Source organism: Vigna umbellata, chromosome 10 (assembly GCF_029865625.1).
Source record: "Vigna umbellata cultivar VRB3 chromosome 10, Vumbellata_1.0, whole genome shotgun sequence".
Taxonomy (NCBI): Eukaryota; Viridiplantae; Streptophyta; class Magnoliopsida; order Fabales; family Fabaceae; genus Vigna; species Vigna umbellata.
This window is the reverse complement of record NC_142174.1, coordinates 11,490,231-11,505,209: the sequence shown is the minus strand read 5'-3', so window position 1 is coordinate 11,505,209 and position 14,979 is coordinate 11,490,231. Positions and strand designations below refer to the sequence as shown.

The 14,979-nt window shown below is 33.5% G+C and overlaps 2 protein-coding genes and 1 pseudogene across 3 annotated transcripts; all 3 read right to left on the bottom strand.

The window, feature by feature from the left end:
* Positions 1-238: 238 nt before the first annotated feature.
* On the bottom strand, positions 239-788 carry LOC124831465 (ethylene-responsive transcription factor ERF026 pseudogene; annotated as a pseudogene).
* Positions 789-2,939: 2,151 nt separating this feature from the next.
* Positions 2,940-5,260, bottom strand: LOC148191905 (uncharacterized). The gene is made up of 2 exons (XM_088100225.1): positions 5,020-5,260; positions 2,940-3,374 (listed from the first exon to the last, which is right to left on the bottom strand). Exons 1-2 carry the CDS (start codon positions 5,194-5,196, stop codon positions 3,189-3,191), a joined length of 363 nt encoding a protein of 120 aa, XP_087956351.1. The 5' UTR covers positions 5,197-5,260; the 3' UTR covers positions 2,940-3,188.
* Positions 5,261-6,506: 1,246 nt separating this feature from the next.
* LOC124831495 (anaphase-promoting complex subunit 8) lies at positions 6,507-13,598 on the bottom strand. 2 transcript variants are annotated; one of them, XM_047305502.2, is made up of 4 exons: positions 13,414-13,598; positions 12,977-13,283; positions 6,804-8,051; positions 6,507-6,719 (listed from the first exon to the last, which is right to left on the bottom strand). In XM_047305502.2, the coding sequence occupies exons 1-4, from the start codon at positions 13,497-13,499 to the stop codon at positions 6,621-6,623; spliced, it is 1,740 nt and encodes a 579-aa protein (XP_047161458.2). In that variant the 5' UTR covers positions 13,500-13,598; the 3' UTR covers positions 6,507-6,620. The 2 variants fall into 2 exon arrangements, with proteins under 2 accessions (XP_047161458.2, XP_087956823.1); XM_088100697.1 differs by having other exon boundaries at positions 12,977-13,275; positions 13,414-13,553.
* Between the last annotated feature and the right edge of the window lie 1,381 nt (positions 13,599-14,979).

The window sequence follows — 14,979 nt, the reverse complement described above, 5'->3', positions numbered from 1 at the left end:
TGAGTTAGGCTTAAAACTCACTTTCTAATATATAAAATAAAACATCCACTACAAATATTTAGTTAAAATTTATATTTAAAATTATTAAAATCTCATTCTCCTTAAAAATATTAGCATACATTGATTTTAAAAACCTTAATCAAAACATTTATGAAACATCTTTAGTAGAATAGTAGGAGACATGCAAAAAGAGTAGCATGCCCTTGTTCTCAATTTACACAGGTTTTCTGATCGTAAGTCAAAAATAAGTCCACAAAGTCTCTGCAGCTTGTTTCTCCGGCGAGTTATCGGACGGTGGCGGGCTCATTCTGGGCGGCGACAGAAGCATTCCCCCGGCCATGTCAACCAGAAGACTTGGCATGCCGAAAACGGCATCCTCGTCAAGGAAATCATTTTCAAAGCACCAGGTTGTCGCATCGATGTGGGTAGTTTCAGTTTGTGATGCAATGTTGTGGGAAGCTTCAATTTCAGCCTTCATCATTGCGGCCGCAGCGGAGGCAGCAGTTCGGATATCCGCCGCAGAGTTGGTTGCAGGGATTTGATACTTGGAAACGGAGTGAGGGAGGTTGAGAACAGCGCCGTCGCCTTTCAAGGCCAATGCTGCGACGTCGTAGGCGGCGGCGGCCATCTCCGGCGTGGGGAAGGTGCCGAGCCATATGCGGGAGGCCTTGCGCGGCTCGCGGATTTCGGAGACCCATTTTCTTCCCCGGGAACGGATTCCTCGGTAGAGTGGGTGCCTCTTGGAAGAGAGTGAGGGAGCCATGGTGGTGCTGTTCTAAGGTTAACGGTGTTTGTTGGTAAGAGGTGATATTTGGAGGGACACTATAACTTGCATATATAACACCAGGAAAATCATGCATCGCACTTAAATTAAAAAGGGCTAATTCAGAACTGGGGTTAGATCAGGAAAGAAGGGAAAATGAAGAAAAAATGAGATAATTTCGATATGAAAAAAAGATGGGCGAAACCAAATTATTAAGGATCATCATATTTTGAGAAGTCCATCGAACACTTTATAATTTACTTTTAGATTAATATAGTTATTAAAAAAAAGATGAGAAAATAAATGTCAGATGAATCAAAAAATTGACCAGGGGTCAAGATAGGATGATTCTTTCTAATTATGTGCACGAGATGTAATTTTTTACATTAAAAAGGTTAAAGTATATAAAGATACTCTAACTACTTAGATGTGACCACGGTAGTCAGATTACTAGATGTATTTAATGCGATTACAATGTTTCGGAAGAAATCTATTCATGATACTATGCAATTAACGGTCGATCCACCGGTAAAACCTTAAAAATCGGTCACACATTTTACACAATAATCAAACTCCTCCGATTGAGAGGATTTATACACACAGGTGATAAGAAGATTTTATTTTATAATGAAACTGATAACGAGGTTTCACAACAAATTATCTTAAGTCATTTATTAGAAGTGAAGAAATATTCTTTTTGAAAATGATTATTTATTTTTAGTAGAGAAGTTATGGTTCATCTTAGAACCTCAATTTTATGGTGGGAGACAATGTTTTAATTCTAAATTTGTTGAGTAATATATTTAAGATTAATCACTCTTCATTCCATATATTGTTCGTTTTGGATTCTGTGTTTCGTAATGATTTTATCTTGAAAGACATTCATATAGTAAAAGAAATATTTAAACTCTTATTAACCTCCATTCCTAAATTAGGTGAAACTATTGAACATTGATAATATATATATATATATAACTCTTATTTACCAATCCAAATATCTTATCATATATTTTAAAAAAAGTCTGTATAAATCCAGATTTTCTCATATGAATACAATTTCACAACTTTTAGCTAATGTAGAACTTCATGAAATATTTGTCCTTACTGTTGCAGTCACAAGCTACCTGAAGTGTTGTCTGATTCTGTTTCCACATGTTTCACTACTATTATAATATTTTTGGTATTCTGGGTCCAATTGTCATTTCCTTCATTTACAACTGAATGTGATACTTGAATATGTTTTCCGTTGTTGTCTAGTGACATGGAAAATCATATGACAGCATTAGATATCAGAAAAGAGTTTACATAATGAACCAATGTAATTATCAAATCATTACAAATATTTTATTTTACTATATATATGTGTTAACAGTCACATTTTCTAAAATATAATTTAATTAATTATTAATGTGAAATGTTTGCATTTGATCCCTCAACATTGTGATGATGGATTCAGCATGACTGAAATTGTTCTAGTAGCCTATCCTATAAAATAATATTCATGTTTATCATTATTTAATAATATAAAACAATTTACTATTTGAATCAGTTTCAGATCACACACGTGTCTTATATATTTAAAAAATTTGAAAAAAAACATATAATAAAAATAAAGAGAAAAAAATTATATATATAATAATCTAAATCACAAGCCCTGTTTAACTTTTCCTTTGACAAAACTTGAGAGGTGGGATCCAAAAGGGTTGGCCTGGACACATACAGAAACCAATTCGTGTACACAAGTTCATTCAATAAACCTATCTGTAATTATCATTTACAAATATACGATTTTCTTAAAATGTTATGAGCATAGAGGTTTATAGTATTCATTTGTGGACCCTAAAATATTCTTGAGTTTTCATTTCGAAATAGATATTTCATAATAATGTAAAATTTAAATTCTAAGGGGAATAAACAGGCTGCTTAGTCCAAACTGACCCAATATAACCAAAGTCCAAGTTGATTGATAATTTGCCAGTCAAAATGGCAACGCTACTGAGGCTATAACAACAGTGTGTAACTAATCCATCTATGGCCTCGGTCGAATTATATTTTATGCAGAAAGGGTGGTGTGATGAATGGACTGTTTTATCTCAGGTGAATGCAAGTGGAAGAATTACAGTGTTTATGAAGAGCCTGATCATCAAATACAAAATAGTTTAGGGCGAAAGCATCCTGAAGTGTGGAAAATGTTTTATATCAACAAAGAGAATATTTGATCTCCTCTGAAAAATTTGTCTAAATCGAATAATATAAAGTATGGCTAGTCACTCTTGTCCGCCTAACCAAACCCACTTGAAAAGGAGTTCAGTGCTTATGCAAACACATTCAGTAACAAAACACGATTAAACGCAGACAAAGCAGTATCAAGTTCGTAGTGAATTATAAAAATCTATATTCACAATAGTGTAGACCTGCAACTTATTCATTTCTTCTGTTCCTTGTCAACCTTGGTGTCTGTTTGCTCTGGAATTGGTTGTATTCTGACATAAGGTTTCCTAGTTAAAGTCTCTCCTCTTAGAGCAGCAATATATCGGTCATTAGTATCCTCCTTCCGCTGTAGTTCTCCGAGGTACTCTGCCAGTCTATCTTTATTCACTTGCCCCATCATCTGATACGCAATTAAAGAAACTACTTCGTTAGGATTTTCACCAAAGAAAGGAAATCACCTCGATGAAACAAGTGCGAACTTGATTATTTAATTCAACTTAACAAGTTATTTAACTTCTAAGATAAACGGAACTTCTATTCCAATCCAAGATAAATCTTGTTGGTTACATATGTAAGTTTAAAATGATCATGACAAAATTATCAAAATGAAATATAGGAATTGGCGAAATTAAAAATGTGTGAAGAAAATACACACAAGAATGTATCATTTTAAGAAAAACCTACACAATTAAATGGATAGAAAGTTGAATCCCAGATTATGCAAAATGTGGGATCCAAGATACATTGACAATTCACCCTATTGTTCTGAACAGTTCACAGCCTCACACCTGCAGGCTCCATATATGATTAATGTATAGTTAATTTGTTATGGAGAGGAAAAGTAGTCAACACGAAGTCAAGAAAGTATATATCGGACTTTGGCAGACATGGTCCATGAGATCTGAAGACTTGTTTCCGAGCCAAACAGTTCACAAGGAAGTTTCCCAATTATTTATCATAATGGTCACATGAAGGGTACAGGCCCGGATTAAAAATCGAAGAAGGCAGAATGATGGAAAGCACCACCTGACAGCACTAGAAATCAAAAACAGAGATTGAGGTAGCCCATTAATTAAGCCCGGGCGGCTAAAGTATTGGAGTTGCACCTGTATCTGATACTGATAGACCTATAATAGTTTTAGAAATGTATCCAAGGAGAATAGTCCAATTTTATTGACTGATGTTTGAGATGAGGCTCCAAAATTTTGAGTAGGATTAAAATTACACATGGATCTATGTTTCCCCTGTATCGTTATGCTATAGCAAATAGTAGGAAATAGCTAGCTGAGTAGGACCAATGATGCTTCTTTGACACTCTGAAAGGTATCAGGGAAAGGAATGTAATTTTGAACAAATATGAAAACAACAAATTCAAATATGTAACAACGGCCTTTGTTGTCATCACAAGTATTGTTTTTGTAAGAGATCCCTGTCATCCACTGATATAAATTGTGCATTACAGTTACAGAATAAAGAGAAATGATCAGTGTCTCCATAAATATTGTGCATATATGCCGTATCATATTTCCAATTTTTAAGAGTTTCTTGTATCCCTATATGTGTGATGTATCAATCATACTAATGTCATACAAAATATCTAGGCTTCTCTTCACGGTAAACCCATCAGCTAAGGAATAGAAGAAATAGAGAAAAATGTAAAACAGATCCAAATGACTATTTGTGGCTTCTCCTCTTCTCTATTTCCCTATAGAATTCCTTCATTCCACTTCCTTGGGAAAATGCAATCACATCCCTTCTTCATTCTCTCCACTCCCACTACTGATTAACTTCCAGTTCATTTGCCATAACCCACCCAGGTGATTTTATTTTTCCCCTTGCTTCCTCTCCCGCTACTTCTTTCCACACTCAATGAGTTACAAATATATAACGGATAAATTACCAGCCAGCAGCCGCAAAAGTATATACTAAATTTGAAGTAGTGAATAAACAAAGATAACAATCCTAATCCTAATCCTAAAAAGGTTTAAACTTTGTGCATAAAGAAATAAAAAGAAAAGGATTGGAAGGGCGAAGAAGAGAGTTACCAATGATTCGGGACGAGCACTTCTGCGAAGATGGGTCTCGAGCTGCTCGTTGCGCGTGTTAGTGAGTTGCATGACGCCATAGCCTATGACGCCCGGAACGACGCCGCATATGGTGGCGAATGCAAGGAAGAAGGATTTGGATTCGCGGGTCCTCCTCACGATCCATTTCCACGCCATCTCGCCCTTTCCTCTCGCCGCTCTTCCCCCTTCTCCAGACCTTTCTATGCAAAACACAAAATTGTTGTACTCTTTATTTGAATTTATTTTATGGTAAAAAAAAACAGTATATTTGTGTATCAAAAGTCAAATATCAAATATATAAATATAAAGAAAATGATGTGTTTACAGTATACTTATGTGGAAAGAGTATCAAATAAACTATTGGATTTTGTAGCAACCTATTTGTTTAAATATTTTATTTCATTTGGAATTTAAAAAATTTAGATTATAAAAATTTACAAGAATAACTTCATTACTTAAAATTAAATCATTTAAATTTTCCTATATTTTACTTTCTCTCAAAAATAAATAACGTATTTTGTTTTTATATTTTCTTCTTCAACTTGACTTTAATCAAGATATTGTTGGTTTAATTTAACCAAATGTTATCAGTTTGATTAAGATAGGGTATCATTTTTTCGGTATTATCAAACACGATTTTTAATTAACATTTTTTACAAATATTAACTAGACTAAATACATTTTTTTCTTTTGATATCATTGGAATGTTTTTAGATAATATTGATATAGATTATTTTTTAATTAATATTTTCAGAATGTAACAATATAAACTAAAATTACTACTCAAATTTTGTAAATGTTCTGTAGATTAATATGGATGATATTATTTTCTAATGAATATTAATGATATTGAAATCTATAACATTTGTGTATAAGGTTGAAATAGAAATGTTTGGATTTTGGCTCGCAGTCTGGCAGTTTGGTTCAGCATTTGAGCGAGGATCATAAGTCACAGTTAAAGATGAAACAAATAATGTCTGTGTCTTCCTCGTGTATTACAAAGATATAATAGGAACTATGCAACCAGATTCCACAGAATTCTCACATGCATTTCTGATAAGTGATGATGAAAACGAAAATCTCCTCCCAGAATTCAACCCCCTAAGACCAAATTCAACTGAGAATTCAATCATTGAAAATGCCACGCAGAGGTCGAAATTCGACTCCCCATAGAACTGAATTCCAACCTGCAACAATAAATTTTTCTTCCCTTCCAGCAGCAGAGCACAACAACAAAAAAATACAAAAGTTCCCAGAATTCGGCGAGAACCGAATTCCGGATGGGTTTTCGTCATTGAAGATACCAAACAAGATTGCTAACCAGAGACCAAATTCTATCAGTGCTAGTGTGTGAGAAATAAAAATGACAGGGGGTCCATTTTGGTAATTTAAAAAAAAAATTATTTCTAGAAAAAAAAAACAAGGGGAAAGCATTGCGTAATGTGAATGCCAAAAAATGAAACAAGTGAAAACAAAATAGAAGACGGGAATTAAGATTGAATTCTAATTTCCTTGTTTTCCGTTGGGTTTGATTTCGTCTATACAAAAACTCATAACAGCAGAGAAACATCAGTGGCTGGTCAAAAGGGATTAGGAGGAAAATGCTCAACATCCATGGAAGGGAAACCAGACTGTACTGTTCGCATTCCTCTAAGTATACTCTTTGCTGTTTCTCTCTCCTGTAAAAAATAATTAAACCATTTAATGATTTTAGAAGACTAACCTGCTTCAAATTGAAAGTTGAGTAGAATATTTAGACTCACCGGGCCAGTATAATCCAGAAGACGTGTACAGTATACCTCAGCTTCTTCAAACTTTTTCTGTGCTCTGTAATATTTTGCAAGATAGAGCAAAGCCTCAACCATTTTAGGCCCTTCCCTCTCTTCAGATTCCATCCTCTCTAAGTCCTTTTTGTAGTAAAATGCAGCCTCTTCAGGGCGCCCCAGCTCCGAAAGAAGTCTTGCCAAGTTGTGCAGTGCAATTGCTTCCCTGTCATTACAATTTGCTGCTCTTCTGTAACACTTTACTGCTTCATCAAGCATGCGAAGTTGATCAGTTTCATAGCACTGTGCCATAGCAATCCACAGTCGAGAATCATTTGGCTGCAAGAATACGGATTTTTTGAAGTAATGAAGCGCATAGAGAGGCATTCCCATCATCTCATAAGCCTGTCCTAGTCCATACCAAGCACGATAATCACGTGGGTCAATGTCTACTGCCCGACGATAGGCATCCACAGCAGGAGTGTTTTTCATCTCAACAAACTCATGTCCCATAAGTGTCCAAGCAGATAAGAAATTTTTGTTCAATTTAAGAGCTCTCCTAAAATACACAACTGCCTTTTCATGCTGCCCTTTTAAACTGTAATAATTTCCAATAATACAACAAGATTCAGGTCTGTATTTATCAGTCAAGAATACTCTATGCGCAAGATAACTCAAAGCAGAAAAACATTCCTTAGCATACAGCACGTTGGAGTACATGTCCATATCTTCTACTCTGTATGGATCATTACTAAGCAGTTCTTCGAATATTGCTTCAACTTGATCAAATTCTCTCAAACTGTACTGGGCTTTTGCAATTTGTGCCTGTATATAATTACTATTACCAAAGGTTCCCAGTAGGTATTCATATTTTGACAGAGAGTCATTGTGCATCCTTAATTCTTGGTAAACACTGGCAAGGAAAAAATCCTTCATCCAATGGCTATTGAGATTAAGACTATTCAATATATCAACTGTTTTGCATAAGGATTGCAGCTCAGTCCAGACATTCCAGTTCCAAGGGTAGCTATTAACAGATTCCACGAGAACTGTACGTGAAAGGTTCTCACTGCCTTTCTGTTTGAGCACAAGACCATATAAGTACAAACCAAAAGGATCAATTTTACCATTATTGCGTAGTGTTGACAATTCTCTCTCCAAAGATACTAATTCACGATTGATAGCATCGCTCTTACCCAGAGGCCCCTCAAGTTCTATCATTTCTTCCTCTTTTCGCTTTTCTCCAGCCTGAATAAAGTAAAAAAAAAATATGAATATGGAACAATTGCACTTAGTTATTTTAATTGAGTTTCTCTAAATACAAAAGAACAAATAATGCAGATCATATATCTATTTCTTCTCTCTCTCTCTATATATATATGTGTGTGCCGCGTGCGGGTGTGTTTGTAAGGATTGATTGGGCAGAAAAACATAAGATTTTGTTTTTGGAACAAAAAATATAAGATCAGAAAAAAAATATAAAGTGTTTCATTTTAAGAAAATCCTCCAAAAGTAATTGAGTGGAATAACAGCTGTAAAATGTGGGATCAATGTTACATTAAGCATAACCGAATGGTTCTGTATGCAGTGTTTATGACTTGCAGGTTCCAAAAACATATTTAATGTTATTAAGATTATCCTTATTGAAGAAAACACACCTTTTGCAAAGAAATAATTCATAAAGGTGAAATCGCAAGGCAGTTCACCAAAATGTTTTAAATCCCCAAAAGTGGCCAAAGATACTATAGTGAGATAGCATATAGTACCTTGCTATGAATAGGAGCATCACCAACTGGAGGATTTAAAACTTGCTACGAATATGCAGATTCAACAGAGCATGGGCAGATTGGCCAAGGTGTTTGAGCATGAGGAAGCCATCTTAAAGTGTTCTTTCCTATTTCTTGTTTGTAAATACAGTAGCATAAATTTAGTATTTTTGTTTAGTTAGTATAATTAGTAACTATAGTATAATAAATAGTATGATAGAAAGTGAGCTGTTCTATATAAAAATAAAGAAAATAAATTTTGATTTGTGGCCAATCCAAGTTAGGCTATGCTGGTTCAGTTTCACCCTTTGTCACATTGAGGACAATTTTTGCATTTTTGCTGTTTCTTCTTGCTATTTTTAGTTGTTGTAGTTTCTGATTGTGTGTTTGCTGTTTTTAGAAGCTTAGGATTTGCTGTTTTTCATCTAATCTAGTAGAAATTGTCTAGAGTAGTTTGATAAAACCCTTGTCTAGCTAGCCTGTTCCAGTTTCTGTTTTTCATTTTACTTTGAGTTGTAAAATTTTGTTTTAGCTTTACCTTGTAAGTCTGATTGTCTATATAGTCTCTTTTGATATTTTAGACATGTTGGAGTCTCTTTTTGTTGCTTTCTGTTTTTAAATTTCCAGCTAGTTACTTGTTGATTTGTCATTTGTAGTTGATAAGTTCTAACTTGTTTTGAGTAGTTCATTTAACAAAAAGTGCATAAGTTATCATGAAAAACCAGTTTAGAACAGTTTTGAGAAAAATTCTAACCAAGTGAGATTTTGAGCCTTATTTTTCTTCTTGTGTGATTTCACTTATGATTATTCTAATACTCCCGAACTTTTCTCTGGTTTTAGCTCTGCACCCTTTTCTTTATCCTACCCATATAACCTTGGCCACATTATAAGCTTGAGAAAGTCCTTTTTGATCATGAGTGCATTTTTCTAACATGGTGATGGATTTTAGAGGCTTTTCAAGCCTATGGTAGTGTTAGTGTTAATATTGTGTTGAGGGTTAAACACTTAAATAGAAACACCATGAGAGAATAAGAGTAAACACCATCCAGTGAGGAGGTCAATTCTGATTTTTGAGCTTGGTTTGATTGATTTCTAATGCATTTAACTTGTCTAAACTATTTCTGACTTGTTTGGAGCTTTAGAACTTGAATTTTGGCAGATTTTCTGTTGCTCACGGGTTTTCCGCTTTGCAGAAAGGTTTTTTATTCTGTCCAGCTTTGTAAATTGTTTTCTTTTAGTTCTGTTATGTTTTTTTTTTTGAGTGCAAAGGCTTAAGTGTGGGGTGTGTTAAGTCCCAATTTTGTAATGTTTTCATAGCTAATTGCATCTCTTTTGGGTATTGTATTGTTTTAATTCTTTGATTTTAGTTTAGATTCAGTTTTCTTTGTAAAAATTAGTGTTTTGTGAAAATGTGTTAATAAAGTGTTTTTAGATAGATTTTTAGTTTAGTTTGTAATTTTGTATAATGTTAGTCTTTGAGAATAATAAAACCACTTTTGACTTCAGCTTTGTTATAGAAATTCAGCTTGTGATTTTTTTTTTGCAGTGAAAAAACTTCATTTTATAGTGCAGTAAACTGGAGAGATATTGATTGGTAAGCTGGTCTAGGTGCTGTGAAGAGTAGTGCAGTGGGAAACCTCCACCTGACAGTAATCTGAAGTTACAAGAGAGAAGTCTAATTTGAACATGGATTGATCTGAGATAGGGATGTGTGAACTGTTGGACCAGTCAACTTGTTGCTGCCAGTCAAAAACTCTAATGGACAGTTCAGATTATTCTTATGCAACTTGAGATAGCAAGTCATTACATCTGAAGATGAAGAGCTGGAAAAGAGTTGGACTTATAAACTGGTCACTTGAGTTACTTATAAATATAGTTAGTGTAGGTTTTAAGTCAGATTAGCAATCTCACATTTGTAACCTGTCATAGACAGTTGACCCATTTCTGATTTCCATTCACGGGTATACAAGGCAGAAACACATTCCATTAGATACAGTTCATTCGTTCCAACAACTTTCAGTTTCTTAGTTTTAGTTTTCTGAGTCTTTGGGTTGTTTCAAATTCTCTCATGGACTAGATACCATACTTCAATTGCTTTGTGATGCTGAACCAGTGATCAATCAATACCAGTTAGATTTTTCTGTCAATTTTTTTTTCTTGCTTCGTTTCTTGAATTGCTTTAATCTTTTATAGTTTTAGTTTGCTAATCTCTAAATATTTTTGTTTCCATCATAATGCCTTTTGTTAATTCTGATTCAGAAAGCAAGTTCCTAACCATGAGCATTCAGTTTTCATCCTTGCATTATACTAGTTGCAATTTCTGATTGAAAGCTGTTTTCTAGATGGTCTGGTATGACTTTCATACTCCAAGAATTCATCATTGAACACTTGGCAGTCAAGATTGAAGGTTGAATGATCATGGTTGAACTTGTTTCTCTAATTTCAGAAATTACCCATTTCATTCTATTCACTGTTTTCAAATCCATTTACTGATTCTAATTTTTCCAATTCTGTTTTGCATTAAAATATTAATTCTTAATCTGATTTCATATTGTATATTGTGCTTCTTTCTCTAATTCAATTTTTAATTCAGAATTCAATTTGATCATCATGTTGGTTAATACAGTTTTGATATATGGTCATTTTCTCATTTTCAGATTCTAGCATTAGTTCTGCATATTGAATTTCAGTTTCTGCATTCTTTGTTTAGTTTTGATCATTGTTCCATTTTTAGTTGGTATATTAGAGTCATGTCTCTGCATTCAATTCTAAGATGAATTCTTATTTTCCAGTCCTTACAAGTTTAGAAGTTAGGTTTTCTGAATTTTAGGAATTAAATTCTGCACTTGTTCTTTTTGATAATTTTCAGTTTTAACATTCAATTAACATTGTTTTAGAATAGTTTACACTGTTTTACTTATATCTTAATATCAGCACATATTTCTTTACACTTTGCATTGTATTCTATGTGTTAAGATCTGATTTTCATTCATCATAACTCATTTTATAGATAATTTGCATTCCGTTCATTCTAAAAAGCATACATACTGTTTTAGATATAGGTTCTGTTTCAGCTTTAGTTTCATGAACCACATTCTTAGGATACTAGTTTAAATAACATTTTTACATTCCACATTGCCCCAAACAGTACATATCTTGGTCAGATTACAGATTACTATCCTTAAAGATTGTTATTTTCTTGGATTGACATTCATGATCTACCCCATACCACATTAGGAGGGTTTTTTTTTTTTTTTTTTTTGCTTGAACTTGAATGCAACTATATGGTTCAACAGTAGACATGAAGAAAAGACAGAGATAAGTGGGTGACATGCGTAGGTAGAGAAGAGAAATTATGGCCAAGAGTCTAGAAGTAAGGAAAAGATGAAATAATGAGTGGTCATGGCCTGATGGAAAAGAAAGATCGTTTTTGCTTATCTTCATGCTCATATTTGCACAAAAAATAAAGCAGATTTAGAGTGTTAACAAACCACAGGACACGCTGCAACCCAATGTTGAGTGTGACCTATGCAATTCCACCCAAGATTCAATGCAATGAATCAAACAATACACTTGATTTATGATTTTGAAAGTGATTTGAACAATTCAGGACCAATTCAGAGAAAAAACAAGTGTTGCAACTATTCAAATAGTGGGAGTAGAGAATCCTATGGTATCGGACAATACTTACAACCATGATTCTGAGATGGGCAATGGAATGATATATAACAAGGGTTTTCATTATGATCACAACTATCGTTTCCTTGAAAATTGTGATCACCATCCACTGATCAGTGTCTCTAAATATTTTGCATTTTTCTAAATTAGTTATTTTAAAATTTATAATAACATAGCATAAGAAATTTTAAGAGTTTTGTATACCTCTGTATCTTGGTCGTATGATACCAATGTTGTAAAAGGATGAAAAAAAATGTAAAATAGTAAAAATACATCAAGACCCTCTCCAAAAAACAAACTAATCAATTACATATAACAGAAGAGTGTCTTGCCACCTACTAATTGCAATCTATTTAGAGGATAAGCACATATCCAATCGAAATGGATTTTGTCATGAAATTGAACTGAAATGCATGTACTATGCCATACTAGTATACTCCCCCTAACTTTTCATAAACATTTTGTCTGCACTAGTTTGCACTTACAGAATTACATTAGTCAAAGATGATTTGTTCGCAGAAAACATATGAAATGAATGAACTATCAAATTATCTTCAATACTACAAACAAATTATTGGGAAAAGAACATTCAAATCCATAATGCATCAGAAGTTTCACTGTATACTAGCACATAAAATCCTACTAGTTACTATGCACACTCGATAAAAGATAAAAGAAAGAACACAAAACTGACTCAATAAAAGATGGAAGAAAGAACACAAAACTGACCAGATAGAGAGCATAACAGCGCAAGAATACCGCCTTTCTTCCATTTTGATCACGAAGAACATGAGCGGCTCGCTTATACTCACGGCAATCAAAATAAGCCTTTGCCTGAAGGTAAAAATCATCATCAACAAGTTCATCTTCCTCCATCACAGGTGTGGCAACATACGAAACACCCGCTATTGGAGTCACAGTGACATCATGAGTCTTGTACTTCCTGCGAATGCTTGAACTCCCACGCTGAAATCTGGTGTTCGAAGGAGTGAACTTTACAGGGTCGTGCTCAATACCCACCAACTGTTCTGCTGCCCTGAAACCACATCTTCATCAGAAACAAACCACCCATTCGCGGAAAAGCAAAGGGAAACTTCAAAATTCAAACTCAAATGTCTGGTTGGAAACCCCAAATTTTGTTTGGATTAGGGTTTTTGTTCAGATACCATTTAGAAGCAGAGTAGAGACATCTATCGCTTAGTTGGCGAATCGCGATGCGAAGTTCGCTTCTGCAACTCTCTTTGGAACTCATCTTCTTCGACTACACTGAAAATAATGAAATCGCGCCCACTGCCTTTTTTCAAATTGTTGTCTTCTGTGTCTTTCCTCTCTTTACTTCCTTCCTTCCTACTATGCTTCTAATATTTCTTTCATTTCTGTCACCCTCCCTCTTTTATTCAATTTGTATAAAAAATAAATAAAAATTTGTGAATTCCTTCAAATTAAAGTGAACAAAGGATTACATTTTTTTTGTTAATTATATTTTTTTTATATATTTGAAACGCATAGCTCCTTTTATAATGAATATTTAGAAACTATATTTATAATAAATTACATTGATAATTTACCAAAATTAAACTATGTTAATTCAATTAAAGCATGTAATAATAAATTTACTTATTTGTATATCATCTTTACTCTTAAATATGAAAAAAAAAATAACATTCAATTGTCTCAAATAAATATCTTTTTATATTCATTCAGATTTTCCATTTTTCAGAAATCTCAAACCTTGAGAATTCCTCGTTTTATAGCCCTTTGCGCAATTGGTTGAAACCGTTCCTTTTTAACTCAAACCCTAGAAGCATAAGTCTGACATTTTATCCTGCACCTCCCTGTTTTTCTTCTTACACCTATAAAAGTTGAATTTCCCAAACTACTCCTTATTAAAAACTGCGTGCGATGCAGAGAAAAACGCGGTGCAAAGGGAAAATACTATGTGCATGGAAAGGAGGAAGGAAGAAAAGGTAAAAGGAGGAAAATGGGAATTTGAAATTAAGAAAGTGAGTTATGATAAACTAGGGTTATTGGTTAATACGCGGTTCCATTTTGCCGACAAAGGCTTGTTGGTATTTAGCCAACACTAATATTTGAGTGACACTGCTTTACGCAAAAGATAAAGCAGACATAGTGCTTCACACCTATATGGATCACCATGTTACATTTATTTCTTCCATATTATTATCTTTAATTCTTTTCTTTCTCTCTAATACAAACTTATTTTTAATTATTAAAATACTCTTAAAAATAGGTTCTCATTTTCCTTATTTATTTCCTTTCCCATTAATATTTCGCAACACATGGCGTAAAACACCTTCTTTCACCAAACTAAACTATTTTATTTCACACCTTTTTATCTTTCTATGCCACCTTATACATGCATTACGTATTACAATTGTCATATATTTATCCCATCTGTTTCACAATTAACTTTAAAGCTAATATAATTCAATATATCACATCACTCGTACCTGATTTTATATTTTTTTCAACTACTACTTTTAAAAACTACGTTGACTATATTATTCATACTTAATTTGTGAATTTATCAATTTAATTTCTTTTATCTCTCCTCCCTGGTATCATACTCATTACTTTTTTTTATCTTACATAATCAAGTTCAGATTGATATGTCAACATTAATTACTATAACTAGTAGTCATTACTCATTTGTGTTACTGATAAAATAACTCAGGACTTGAATCCTTATTTTATTTTAAATGTGTAATAAA

Coding starts and splice junctions, on each gene's coding strand:
- LOC148191905 (XM_088100225.1), bottom strand. CDS start 5,196: ATGGCGTGGAAATGGATCGTGAGGAGGACCCGCGAATCCAAATCCTTC. Junction 3,375..5,019: donor GTGCTCGTCCCGAATCATTG/GTAACTCTCTTC, acceptor ATTGCGTATCAG/ATGATGGGGCAAGTGAATAA.
- LOC124831495 (XM_047305502.2), bottom strand. CDS start 13,499: ATGAGTTCCAAAGAGAGTTGCAGAAGCGAACTTCGCATCGCGATTCGC. Junction 13,284..13,413: donor CTCTACTCTGCTTCTAAATG/GTATCTGAACAA, acceptor ATGTGGTTTCAG/GGCAGCAGAACAGTTGGTGG. Junction 8,052..12,976: donor GCTGTTATGCTCTCTATCTG/GTCAGTTTTGTG, acceptor TACTTTATTCAG/GCTGGAGAAAAGCGAAAAGA.